The sequence below is a fragment of the Armigeres subalbatus genome, chromosome 1, assembly GCF_024139115.2.
Source record: "Armigeres subalbatus isolate Guangzhou_Male chromosome 1, GZ_Asu_2, whole genome shotgun sequence".
Taxonomy (NCBI): Eukaryota; Metazoa; Arthropoda; class Insecta; order Diptera; family Culicidae; genus Armigeres; species Armigeres subalbatus.
The window spans coordinates 214,716,945-214,730,878 of NC_085139.1; the positions used below are offsets into that span (position 1 = coordinate 214,716,945).

General features: G+C 45.5%; 2 protein-coding genes across 3 annotated transcripts in view; one reads left to right on the forward strand and one right to left on the reverse strand.

Annotated features, from left to right (window-relative positions):
* The window catches only part of LOC134210842 (protein takeout-like), a 40,440-nt gene extending 26,815 nt beyond the window's left edge, over positions 1-13,625 (reverse strand). For both annotated transcript variants that reach the window (XM_062687198.1, XM_062687188.1), the window contains exons 1-2: positions 13,376-13,625; positions 13,202-13,294 (exon numbers count right to left, since the gene is read on the reverse strand). In XM_062687198.1, coding sequence (XP_062543182.1) covers positions 13,202-13,294; positions 13,376-13,469 — 187 coding nt within the window. In that variant the 5' untranslated portion in view covers positions 13,470-13,625. The remainder of the gene's footprint in view (positions 1-13,201; positions 13,295-13,375) is intronic.
* LOC134210849 (muscle-specific protein 20-like) overlaps positions 1-13,934 on the forward strand; it is a 211,210-nt gene that overhangs the window by 80,330 nt on the left and 116,946 nt on the right. The gene's annotated exons all lie outside the window — the stretch shown is intronic.

The window sequence follows — 13,934 nt, forward strand, 5'->3', positions numbered from 1 at the left end:
TTCAAGAGGCTTGGAAGCCTTCTTTCACGAGGCTTGGAAGCCATCTTTTCAAGAGGCTTGGAAGCCACCTTTTCAAGAGGCTTGGAAGCCACCTTTTCAAGAGGCTTGGAAGCCACCTTTTTAAGAGGCTTGGAAGCCACCTTTTCAAGAGGCTTGGAAGTCACCTTTTCAAGAGGCTTGGAAGCCTACTTCCAAGAGGCTTGGTAGTCTCCTTTCAAGAGGCAGAGTCTCCTTTCAAGAGGCTTGGAAGCCTCCTTTCAAGAGGCTCAGAAGCCTTCTTTCAAGAGGTTCGGAAGCCTCCTTTCAAGAGGTTCGGAAGCCTCTTTTCAAGAGGCTTGGAAGCCTCCTTACAAGAAACTAAGAATCCTCTTGTCAAGAGCTGCGGAAGCCTACTTTCGAGCGATTCAGAAGTTCCGTTCAAGAGGCTCGGAAGCCTCCCTTCAAAGAGCTCGGAATTATTCTTTCAAAAGGCTTGGTAGCCTACTTTCAAGAGGGGGTACCTCAATTAATGCAAATGTTTGAAGGTTGAGAACCGCTGACGTAAAGAATAATATTTTGATTCTACCGAGTTACCACTTTCAACTTGGTGGATTAAAGAAATGTCATTATTCTAAAAAACAGAAATAAAGCAGATATTGCACACTTTCATGCCCTGTAACGGAATAAATATTTTTGAGATTATTGTAGCATATCATTCATCCTTTGCGTTAATATATGTAGATATTGAAAGGGGCAGCTGTTTACATAGTGACATATCTCTTTTAAAATGAGAAATTGCAGTACTGGTTGCGAACTGTCAATCATTTAGTAGTTGATTCGATTTCACTCTCTAAGCACTCTAGATCGACTTCAGTGCGAGCTTGATAGTTTTCTTCAGAACTTATGACAACGCAGTGCTTGTGTTCAACGTTTTCTTTTTTTCTATTTTTCATATATTTATGTGTTGGACGCCAAGCTGGAGAGGGCGGTCGGGACGGTCAGGTGCAAACCCGTGAAATCCGCTCAAGTATTCGCGGGCACGTCGGGTGTGACTGCTCCAAAGGAGCAGACACAAAAACGGGGGAGACAGTCTCCAGGGGATGAGCTCCCTGGGGGCCGCTCCGAAACGCGGTGCCCGAGCAGCACAAGTCTGGCAAAAGTGGTTGCAGCAACTTGATTGCGACTAAATATGGTCACATATGAGTTGCAGTAACCTATGTGGAATATATGTGCTGCGCGGGTGGGTTACTACCCCGAACAAGGGAAATAGAGGGGGATGACGCCTCATGGACCCCGATAAAGAACAAGAGGAAACCGAAGACGTCAAGAGCCGAAAAGAAGGCCCAGGCGAATGAGGGTGGCAAGAAGTCTAGGGTAGGCGCCAATTGCCATCAAGACGGACGAGGCTAAGTACTCGGACGTCTTGAAGCCGATGAGGAGTGACGTCAAGCTCGGTGAACTCGGCGCCGACGTACGTCGAATAAGACGTACACGGATGGGCAAGGTGATCCTCGAGCTAATGTGGGGTGTCTCGAAAAAGGGCGCCGCCTACAAGAAGTTGGCGGAGGAAGTTCTAGGTGAGATGGTCAAGGTTAGGGCACTCACGACGGAGGTGAATCTAAGGGTTAAAGGCCTGGACGAGATCACCGAAGTCGAAGAGCTCGTCACTGCACTACGGCGACAGTGCGAAGTGGAGACGCCCACTGCAACCGTTCCAGGGCACCAGGGCACAAGCAATGGGACTGTAAAGGCCTCGACGGAAGCAAGCTCTGCCGATGCTGCGGTTTGGAGGGACATAAGGCACAATGCTGCTGCTGCACGAACCCTCCCAATTGTTTGATTTGTGCCCGGCGTTTAAACGTGCTGTAAAATCACAGTGCAGGTAACGCAGCTAAACCTGAACCAGCAACTGCTGTGTCAGACAGTTAATGGGGGACGGATATCGCCATCATAGCGGATCCTTACCTAAAATGGCGGCGATATGGACAACGGGGAAATACCCAGTCAAAGAGTTGGTGTCTTCGACACACGAGGGATTCGTCATTGCCAAAATCAACGGTTTTTTTTTGGGCAGCTGCTATGCGCCTCCTCGATGGTCGATTGAGCAGTTCGATCGTATGCTGGATTGTTTGACGGCTAACTTGATGGGGCGTAGGCCGGTGGTGATAGCGGGGGACTTCAACGCTTGGGCCGTAGAATGGGGAAGCCGTTCCACGAATCAACGGGGGCAGATCCTGCTGGAATCACTGGCCATGTTGGATGTGGACTTGGCCAATGTCCAATGACCAAAAGTACCTACAGCTGGAACGGGACCGAGTCGATTATCGACGTTACGTTCTGGAGCCCTGGCCAAACGAGTAGTTCGAACTGGAGGGTAGATGATGGCTACACTCACAGCGACCACCTGGCGGTTCGCTACAGTATCGACTATACGACCAGCATTCAGCGGACGGAAGAAGGGGCGAGGCCTAGCCCTCGTATGTGGAAGACATCATACTTCGACGACGACGCAAGCACAATACTCTCGGTCTGAGCGGCGAGCAGCTGGTAACAGTACTCTCGCGTGCATGCGATGCCACCATGCCTAGGAAAGTCCACCCTATTGCATGGGAGGCCACCGGCTTACTGGTGGACTCAAGCAATTGCGAACCCGCGCCGCGGCTGCCTTTTTTTTATTTCTTTATTAAGGTGTTTTTTAATTCTAGATTAAATTCAACACGGGCGGCTGCCTACGGGCCAGGAGGCGGATGCAGCGAGCACGCACAGAAGGGGAGCGTGTTGAACGACGGGTGACGTTCGTGTTTGCTAGAGCCGCTCTGAAAACAGATATTAGATAAAGCAAAAAAGCCTGCTTCGAGGGCCTGTGTCAAAGTGCCAACGCGAATTCATGGGGTGACGCCTATAGGGCCGCAATGGCCACGACACGTGGGCCGATGGCCCCTGCAGAGCGGTCTCCAGAGATGCTAAAGAGGATCATAGCGGGGCTCTTCCCACGTCATGACCCAAGTCCCTGGCCTCACTTTGTGGAGCTGCTAGGGGCCAGGGTGGTCGACGAGGGAAGAGTAACTGTGGCGGTACTTGCGGGGATTGCACAGTCCTCTAGTGTAGGTTTAGGATGGGATGGGCCAAGCAGTCAGTAAAAATCGTACCGATTTTCTGTCACAATCGTACCAGTTGCTGATTGGTTGAAAATGACAATCGATTACTTCGATTGGTGGCGGCGCGTTTTTCGTAGGGCATTATATTGTTAGTTTGGCCGTGTTGCAGGTTTGTAAAGCTGATGTTAACCAAAATACGTAAATAGATGCCTGGACGAGGGAATCTTCCCTGAAGCGTGGAAAAGACAGAGCTTGGTCCTATTGCCAAAGGCGGGAAAACCACCGGGGATCCGTCGGCATATAGACCAACATGCCTGCTTGATACGGCGGGGAAGGTGCTCGAGAATATCATCCTCAACAGGTTGTTGATACGCACAGAGGGTGCGGATGGTCTATCGAGTAAGCAATTTGGCTTGCGAAAGGGTAAGTCGAACGTATCTTGTCTTGAACGCTATCTTGTCGGTTACCAAATCCACGGAGATAGTTATCCAGCGTAAGAGGAGGGGAGTTCGCTATTGTGCAGTAGTGACTCTCGACGTGAGGAATGCATTCAATTGTGCCAGTTGGACAGCTATTGCAGATGCGCTCCTGCATCTTGGGATTCCCGAGTACCTGTACAAGATTCTTGGAAGCTACTTGACATAACCTCAGGGGTTCCGCAAGGTTCCATACTGGGTCCGGTGTTATGGAACGTCATGTACGATGGTGTCTTGAGGTTGGAGGTCCCGGTGGGCGTGGTAATCGTCGGCTTCGCTGACGATATTACACTGGAGGTCTACGGCGAATCGATCGAAGAGGTGGAGTTGACTGCAGCCCACTCGATCGCAATTGTGGAGGAGTGGATGAATTCCAGGAAGTTAGAACTGGCTCACCACAAGACTGAGGTGGTTGTTGTTAACAACCGAAAGTCGGAGCAACAAGCGGTGATAAGGGCAGGCAACTGCGCGGTCACTTCTAAACGATCCATCAAACTCTTGGGGGTAATGATCGACGATAAGCTCACCTTTGGTAGCCACGTCAATCACGCCTGCAAGCGTGCCTCCACAGCTATAGTGGCATTGTCCCGGATGATGTCCAATAGCTCTGCGGTTTATGCCAACAAGCGCAAGCTTCTGGCTAGTGTTGCTCTGTCCATAATGAGGTATGGGGGGCCAGCTTGGGACACGGCTCTGCGTATTAACTGCTACAGAACGAAGTTAGAAAGTACGTATAGGCGCATGTGCCTAAGAGTTGCGAGCGCGTACCGTACCGTGTCGCACGATGCACTTTGCGTCATCACCGGTATGATGCCTATTGACATCGTTATCGGTGAAGACATAGAGCATGGTTTCTCAAACTGTGGGTCCCGACCCCCAGGGGGGTCGCGAGCTGATTGTTGGTGGGTCGCGTAGAACAAATCTAGACCAACATTTGAAAAGGGCGTAACAGCCAAAATTTATTCCTTCTGATTCTTCGTCTACATATAAAGCTATATATGGGGACAAAGAATCAGAAGGAATAAATTTTGGCTGTTACGCCCTTTTCAAATGTTGGTCTAGAAATATTAATTGCAGCTCGAATGCCGAACCTTTTGATCATTTTTTTTTCAGGAACATAATTTCAAGTTCAAACCGCATTTTATTTTAAATATTCATCACCACGCTATTTTAGAAAACATTTATGCCTAAAAGCTGTCCCCTTAATAAAGTAAAATAAAAACATTTTGACAAACAATATCATGTTTGTCATTTTTTTGCATTTGTACATGAAGGTAACGTGAATATTTTTGTAAAACTTGCCGAAACAGATGACATTCTGATTCAAATAATGTTTAATGCTACTTGGTAAAATGCATTTTTTCATAGGTGGGTCGCGAGACATATAGAATTTTGCTAGGTGGGTCGCATACCCAAAAGTTTGGGATGCTCTGACATAGAGTGTTTCGAAATGCGCGGCACGAGAGGCATCCGTAGGACTGTCAATGGTGCGTGGGACAGTTCCACTAATGGTAGATGGACACATGGGTTGATACCGGAGATAGGTACGTGGGTCAAGCGGTGCCATGGGAAATTCACTTTCCACCTGACCCAGGTCCTTACAGGCCATGGTTGCTTCAGACAGTATCTACACCGGTTCGGACACTCCGGAGTGTCCGGTGTGCGCAGGTTTAGAGGAAACGGCGGAACACGTGTTATTCGTGTGCCCGCATTTTCGCACAATGCGTGACCACATGCTTGCCACATGTGATCTGGACACTACCCCGGACAACCTAGTCCGGAGGATGTGTAAAGATGAAGTTGGCTGGAACGCCGTTTTATCGGCTATCGCCCAAATCGTCTCAGAGCTACACATAAGGTAGCGCGTGGACTTGAGGAATGGCTAGTTCAGGCGCAAATAAGAGGTGGTCCAAGGGTTCAGAGACGGCTTCATGGGTCATATCGGTGCCCTGTGGTCGAACTCGATCCAAGTGGCTGCGCGAAGAACAACATGGTATCGTCGCTTTCGCGGCGTCGGTCAACCAGGCGGGTTACGAGCCCGAGGACGGAAAGGGGTCCTCGTCAAGGCTGGGGCAGGCGTAGGCACCGCGTCGGCAAGTCCCTCTGTGTGTTGGCGAATTGGTCCTATCGCAGAGAGGTCAATTTGGGGTGCACGCGGCATCATCATTCTTAATACCAGTCTTGCAGAGGGAAGCAGGCGCGAAGTCGACCCTTCCCACCTTCCGAGGACATATGGCGTGGTAAGGCCACCTGGAAAAACACATACATTCAGACATCACCTTAATTCGTCAAGCTGAGCCGATCGGTTTAAAGCACCGGGCTTTATATGAAAAGTTTATTTTTTGAAGCGAACATATAGCCTTTACGTATACTTTGTATACGAGAAAGGCAAAAAGAGTGAATGAAAAAACTTTGTTCTGGTATTTATGTTGCCCTAAAACGAATGCTATCTATGCTGTTATGTATTTTCCATTGATCAATTTTACTTCAGGTTCTCAACATTTAATGACAAGGTGTTGTAAATTCTTTCGGGATTTTTTTCATACAGTTTCAATTATTTAATATATTCAAACTTATAAAAGCTAATAGTCGTGCGAGAGCTTGAACTTTTTCAAGGGCTGCGAAAATCTAACAAGATTTTTTTTCTGATTGGAAAATCTCACGCTTTTCACTCCGCCAGACTTTATATCTAGTGACTTTAGTACAGAGTACTGCGCGTCCGTTCGTTCGTCCAAAACGTTTCTGCTCCGTTTTCATAGGCCACCGGGCGTGTATGGCTTAACATTTTTCTCGTGACGAGACAGCGAATTAGTGTTATACCCCATCCCATAGATTGCATCACTTACCGAAGTGAATCCAGATAAACTATCCTTTGTAACTAAAACGATATCCTATCCCAAGACAATCGTGGAGATGCAGAGGTATAGTCGGTCTCTAGTAACAACGAGAGTTGGACTAACAATCCTTCCCTTCCTATATGACCGTAAGGACGTGGCCGTCGCCGTTATTGACTTTAGATATTTGAGCTCCCGAAACGTGTACATTAGGGTGTCCCAAATTAGTATGGGAAAAACTTTTCAATTTTTTTGATGGGCCGCCCTCTTGTTCGGCTCTATTTGATGCCCTGATGCTCTGGACAAAATTTCAGCCAAATCGGTCAACGTTTGGGCGGTGCTAAACTCATTGGAAGTTTATACAACTTACGATGAAGAACTATGATACTCATCCAGATCTTAAAGAATTAAATACATAATGTTATGCAGAAAACCACGAGAAGATTAGAGTTTGCCCGGCTAAGTTATTTGCATTTCTCTGAAGTGGGGTTTGAGCAAATTTCGTTTCTTTTACCTTTTAAAAGAAATAAATTCACCCCTACAACACTCCAGTAAAATGCTAATATCTTTGCCTAATAAACTCTAATCTTCTCACGGTTTTCCGCATTACATTCTGTATTTAATTCTACAAGAATGAGTATCATGCCTCTTGATCGTAAATTGTACCGTCCAACTGCAAATCACTGTTTTTGGATGTTTCTGCATACATTTTTCCATATAAACTTCCAACGAGTTTAGCACCGCCTAAACGGTGACCTATTTGGCTGAAAATTTGCCCAGAGCAATAGGGCATCAAATAGAACCGAATAAGAGGGCGGCCCATCAAAAAAATTGAAAAAGTGTTTTTTTGAGCCACCCTAGTGTACATTGAGAATGGGTAGCTAGTCCCAAGCCCCATTTATTGTGTTCTCTGTACAGTTTCGCAAGTTCAGTCAATCACGGAGTAGCAACTACGAGTTGTGCGGTTATAATGCTCATGCTCATGCTATTTTTACATTTTGTTTAAGACATCACAATTCTTTTAAAAAGTTTCTGAATAATTCTCAATATTTAAAATCATCCACCGGAAAAAAGCGACTTGAAAAAAAAATACTAAAACTCTTCAGAACAAAATCGAGTTTAAAGCAGTTTCAATCTTCGGAAAAAATTTTTCGTCGGATTTTTGTGCTCATGTTTTAAAGGCTAGTTACACATATCTGAAAGCTTAAAAGCGGATTTCACTCCCATGTGTTTTCAAAGGGCGAGATTGAAGGGATCTCGTCATATACAATGTTGGTAAAATCACTCTTAAAGGTGATTATACAATAAAGCCAGAAATCGGCCATTTTGTAAACCACGTGCTTTTCCAATATGTTTTTCAAGAGCACGAGATGCAAGAACCATAACGCGTATGAGGCTGAAATAATGGTAGATCGTTTGCTTAGTAATGCTGAACAATCATAATTTGAGTTTCGGCACTGTACGAAAACTATTACGCCAGGTTTGGGCTTTTAGAAAAGTATGTAGATAAACATGTGGTGAATTTGAAATTCACCACGGGATTCATTCTATAATCACCTTAAATCTCAATCAGAGAGCGCTCCCGTGCGAACGAAATCGTCTGCGATTTTAAAGGAATTCATCACGCTTGAATTTTTCATGCTAAAACGCATCATTTCACTCATTTGCCGAAAAATCATTTTGGATTAAAAACGCATTTGAAATCAATTTGGGGGCAATTTATTGCCTATACATAAAAGAGTGTCTTATATTTTATGCGGCAAACGTCAATTCACTGTTTTTGACGTAGGAGAACAAAAGAAAACCTACGATGATTCAAATGGATGATTCAACTCATCCATGAGTTTTTAGGTGCTGAGTTGGGTGCGTTTCAACTCACGCTCGATTTGAATCATCCATGAGTTTTGAAATTTTGAGTTTTTACCAACACTGATCATATAAAATAAAAATATCGGCCCCATTTAAAATACATGGGGACCAAAATCAGTAGACAAGATTTCCGAGCTGTGAGGGTACTTTTAACAAGGTTGCTTTATTTTAATCACTTTTGATTGAAAAGACTGTTAATTCTAGACCAACATTTGAAAAGGGCGTAACAACCAAAATTTATTCCTTCTGATTCTTCGTCCACATATAAAGTTTTATATGTAGACTAAGAGTCAGAAGGAATAAATTTTGGCTGTTACGCCCTTTTCAAATATTGGTTTAGAATTGATTAGATTTGACATTTATTCTCATGTGCCAATATTTTGCAAGAAAATATGTTTTGTCATATCTATCACAGCGGCGGCGAGAAAGCAGAGCATGGAGATGGATTCGTAGTGATGAGCAAGCAGATGAAGTGAGTGATGAGGTGGAAACCCATTAGCGAACGAATCTGTGTGCTGAGGATACGGGGCAAATTCTTTAATTACAGCCCAGTCAACGTTTACGCACCGACAAACGATAAATCCGACGACGTGAAGGACACGTTTTATGAATGTCTTGATAAAGCCTATCTATGGAGAGTGCCCAAAGTATGACGTGAAAATTGTTATCGGAGACGCCAACGCTCAGGTCGGTAGAGAGGACTTTTTCCGTTCCATAATCGGTAGGTAGAGCCTCCACTCCGCTACCAATGACAACGGCCTACGACTAGTCAAGCCAGAGGGATGGCCATGGGGGCAGCAGGGACCATGTCCAAGGGCTTGACGACCCCTCCCCAGCTGTCTGTGAGTCAGGGAGAACTGCCTAGGGCGTGGTGGGATTTAGCAGTGGGCTCTGCTAAAATCCCTCCCAAAAAACCACAAGTGCCCGTAATCAGACTCTATCAAAGCGACTGTGTGCCGCTTCAAAAGCACAAGCTCAGGGAGTGCTACTGGCACATCAGGGTTGATACCAGTAAGACCCTGATTAGGGCATACTGGATGTATGTTATTGGCCTTTGTCTCTGGATATTGGAATATTGTGAATGCGAGGGCTGGTAGTCTGGTTATTCTATTCTATTAGTAAGGCCGGGTGACACCGACCTGAAACGGCGAATGGGCTAATGGCAGGCTTCCGTCCCCTAAAACCGTGGCGGGCCCTGTTAGCATGCGGTACAATCTTGTCGCTCAGCTGGCAGCTGAGTGAGAGTAGGCTCAGAGGCTCTTTCCTGACCAGCGCTGATCTGGCTCTGTGTGTGTCAACCCTCGCATGGCCTCCCTGTATGCCGCATAACCGTGGGATCGCGATAACCGTGGATCGCGAAGGCAACTACACCAGCAGGATCCGACAGCAGCCGCACCCACTAGAAATGATTTCAGCTAAAACAAAAACTACGCAGGTGAGGCGAATGGTGGTAAGGAGAACCCTTTCGCCAGATGCAGTGGCCTTGAAAGGTCTCCCCAAAGATCGCCGGGGGAAGGCGATGGAGAAAACCGTGGAGGGTCTGATGAGGTGCCGGTTGAAGTAAAGATGAACGGCCCCACCCTGACCCGCGTCATCAAATCTGTGATGGCGAACCACGAAGAACGCGGTGGCCAGACGATGGATGTAATCACGTATGTATCAGACGTGATTATGTTGTTCTGTGCCATAGTAGTGGAGGTTCCTACTAGAGTGAACTCCGCAAACTTGTTAAGGAGCGGAAGCAGGCGGAAAAAGACAAAGAGGAGGCGGAATCGAAGATTCGTCTCCTGTCTGAAGGTAAACGACTGGCGGAGAGCCAGGTCGAGGAACTCCGCAAAAGGATGGCCGTGACAGGGGCGAGTCCGAAGCTGAGTAAGGTTACGCAGGAGGCGAACCTAAAAACAGCTGTCGAGAAGTCCGCAGCTCCTAAGCGGGAGAGACGGGAGAAGGTCGAGCGAAAGGACGACCCTCCCAAGCCGGTGAAACCAGTGCCTCTATCATCGAGGACCACTGAAGCTCGCCGGGAGGAAGACCTACCCTGGAGGGAGGTCGTGAATCCCAAGAAGGCGAGAAGGCAACGGCAGCAGGTCGCAGAGAATGCAGCAGGTGGAGCGATGCTCACCACTTTTAAGAAGGGTAGAGCCCAGGAGAAGACGGGTGCACCTTCCAATGGCAGTGGTAAGCGTAAAGACAGAGGCGAGGTGATAATCGTCAGTACTGATGATAAAAGCTACGCCGCAGTCTTGAAGGCGATGAGAGTCGACGACAAACTCTCTGACCTAGGAGGAGATGTAAACTGCTTCCGAAGGATGCGGAAAGGCGAGTTGATTCTCGTCTTGAAGCGGGATGCTGCTCAGAAAAGTTCTGAGTACATAACGTTGACGGAGGAGGTCCTGGTTGATGGTGTTCAAGTAAGAGCCTTATGCCCAGTTTCGAACATCCAGTGCAGGGGCGTTTTTTTCGCAGTTCAACACATTGTCACAAAATTGTTTGACATGTCCCGTTTTGCAAGTGCGTTTGTCCCGCTTTTTCATCGAGATAACCTGGTCAGTCAGCCTATCTCCTGTTGTAATTGTGGTCTCAAAGAAGCGATACGCCGTAAAATAACTCTTTTCTGCGTTAAACAAATGCATTCTTCAAAAAAAATATTTCAAGCTCTTTTTAGTGGAATGTATTCAACCGTCTAAGACGAGTTTAGTACTTTCCATTTATTTCCACTACGTTTTGTTATCTTTGCAAAGATAACAAAACGTAGTGGAATTAAATGGAAAGTACTAAACTCGTCTTAGACGGTTGAAATGCATTCTTACTCGAAAATTTGTGCACGACACGCTTAATAGCCGTTAAATGTCATTATGCAAATCAATTCGAGTGACTCGTGGAGCTTCACAAAGCTTTTTTCGCTGCTTGTTTTTGGCTTTTCTGTGAGTAAAAGGTGCTGAGAGGGATATCCGAATGTTGTTCGCTTGAATTTTGATTTGCTTACCTCTCGTTTTGTGAGGTAGACACACAGATATCCTTCACTGCTCGCGAAATGTCACAATGTGGCGAAGCACACAACAGAATCCAGTTTCAACTGAAGCCAGCCACACATTTTAATTTGAACACTGGGGACTTGAGAAATGAAATTTAATAATTTCAATCTGAGAAAAGTGAAAATACTATTCCACAGAATTTGTTTGCCAACATACCAAAACTTCCAAAAAAATGGCTTTTTTAGAGACTATTACACTCCTTAATCACATACATTGCCAGTGCGCTTTACTATCCTTTGCTGTTCATTGTCTTTCAGAAGTTCGTTGCATCGTTAAGGTCCTAAGCCGGATGATCTTGTACCGACTATATCACTACGTTCCGTATCATACAAGCACAAGCCAAAAAGCGTAATGACTTCCTCTATTCGATGTTCACTGACTATGGCAAAGGGGCCCTTCTTAGCCGTGCGGTAAGATGCACGGGTACAAAGCAAGGCCATGCTAAGGGTGGCTGGGTTCGATTCCCTGTCTAGATAATTTTCGGATTGGAAATTGTCTCGACTTCCCTGGACATAAAAGTATCATCGTGTTAGCCTCATGATATACGAATGCAGAAATGGTAACTTGGATTAAAAACCTCGCAGTTAATAACTGTGGAAGTGCTTAATGAACACTAAGCTGCGAGGCGGCAATGTCCCAGTGGGGGATGTAATGCCAATGAAGAAGAAGAAGACTATGGCAAAGCATTCGACAGATTCACTTACTAGAATATGTAAGGTGTCCTGCAGTTTAAAGATATCCCTGAGAAGATCATCGGCTTCATGCAAACGATATGCGAGACTTTCATGTGTGGAGTGTGCATAACGAAGTCCTCAATCCAATTATGGTTGCTAGCATCTTCATCGACAAAATCTTGGTAGGAGTAATTCGTCGTAAACAAAACCATCCACAATCGCATCCCATCAATAGCTCAGTGATACTCTTGTATCCGGATTAGGCTAGATAACCATGATTTTACCACACCAACGTAAACAAAATCAAATTGTTGCCTTGCCACACCCCTAGTTGCTTTATAGCAACTCCTTAATAACTTTTTACTTTTCAACGCAATTTATGCAAACTTTGTGTTATTTGATAGTCCATGAAGTCGCAAATGCATTGTCCGTAAAGCTTTTTTGGAAAGTCTTAAAAAATGATTTTCAAAAAGTGCCTAGGCAATACGCCCCACCTTAACCAAAGACGTTTCGTAGCCCTTCATTAGTATTTTATCAATCCCATAATAATAAGGTTACAAATCCTTATGCGCTTGACATTATAAAACCAACGTTTGTCCGTTTAAGCATGTGTGAATTACATTTCAATATTTTCCATACAATTTGGAAGTAACTGCTGCAGGCTCGCTGCGCTTGTGTCCAGTTGGTAAGGGCATATCGTCCTGCCTACAGTGAAACATGTTTTCGAAAATCGTTACATTTTTGAAGATGGAAGCAATTTTATATCATATTAACCACTGAGAAAAGTTATTCTGTTGCCCAACTGAGTGTTCCAGTGCAAGTTTTGCGGACAGTATGCTAGAGTCGCTCCAGAATGCTGAGCAATCAAACATGAAAAGTTACATCAGAACTGTAACTTTTTGTATTTCGTTATTATTTTCATAGTGTAACACAAAAATACTCCCATATTCACATAGGATTATGGCTTTACAAATATTTATAGGTGCCAACTGATTTTGACCCTTAATTGATTATAGTTTTCTAGAAATCAAAGGGGGGCGTTTTGGCCAGGTGGGGCGCATTATACCGTCTTACCCTATAGAATCATTAAGAACTTGCTATACTTTGGAAGCCTTTTTGCGTCTCACCAAGATTGACAAAAAATCTAAAACTAAAAAGCTAGGACTGTGCTGGAAGTTCATAAAATGACAAGTTTCTGCTCTAAAATATGATTACAATATACGTGCTCTAACTCACCTGTAACAAGTTTATCAAACAATCCTTGCACCGACTCAGTGGAGCAGGCTACGAAATCTGGATCGGAAAATCTGCATGTTTTGATAAACGCAGCTACAATTAAAGAATACCATAATCAGTCACTCTCACTTAAAGCATTCGTTTGTTATAAAACTTCACACGCGAGCAACCTACGTTTTACATCGAACCTTTCGGTTGCAAACACCTGAGCAGCCAACAACACCTGCAGAACCGAAAGTAATGCCACCTTCTTAACCGAGTTTTCCATATTTTTTGCTGTCCTCGTAAGTGCACAGAACAGCCTCAGTTCAACCTGAAAACACTGGCAAATCCGGTTTTCTTCCAATTAATTTCCAACACAACACCGAGTTTGCAGCCCCCAACTTCGAACGAAATTTTCAATTCCGAACCGAACACTCCAAAGATCAACTAATATCTGAAAAGCCTCGGCAGCCCGCTTGCAGTTAAATATCAAGCCGAGGTGGACGGTGGCTTAGAACGCCTCTAGATCGATGGTTCTAGCTGGAAATGACCGTCAGCACCGGCTATTCGCAACCGCTCTCCTCGTCACGATCACGCATCTTATACTTTGCGATGCACTTGAGCCGATGCATTCGGATATCCGACCAAGCCACCGAACCGGGGGTGGCGAGTGAAGCTTTGTTGCTCACCACAGTGGTTGACCGGCCGGCGCGCGTCGCTAGTTAGGGATGCTGTGCTAATACAGTGCTTG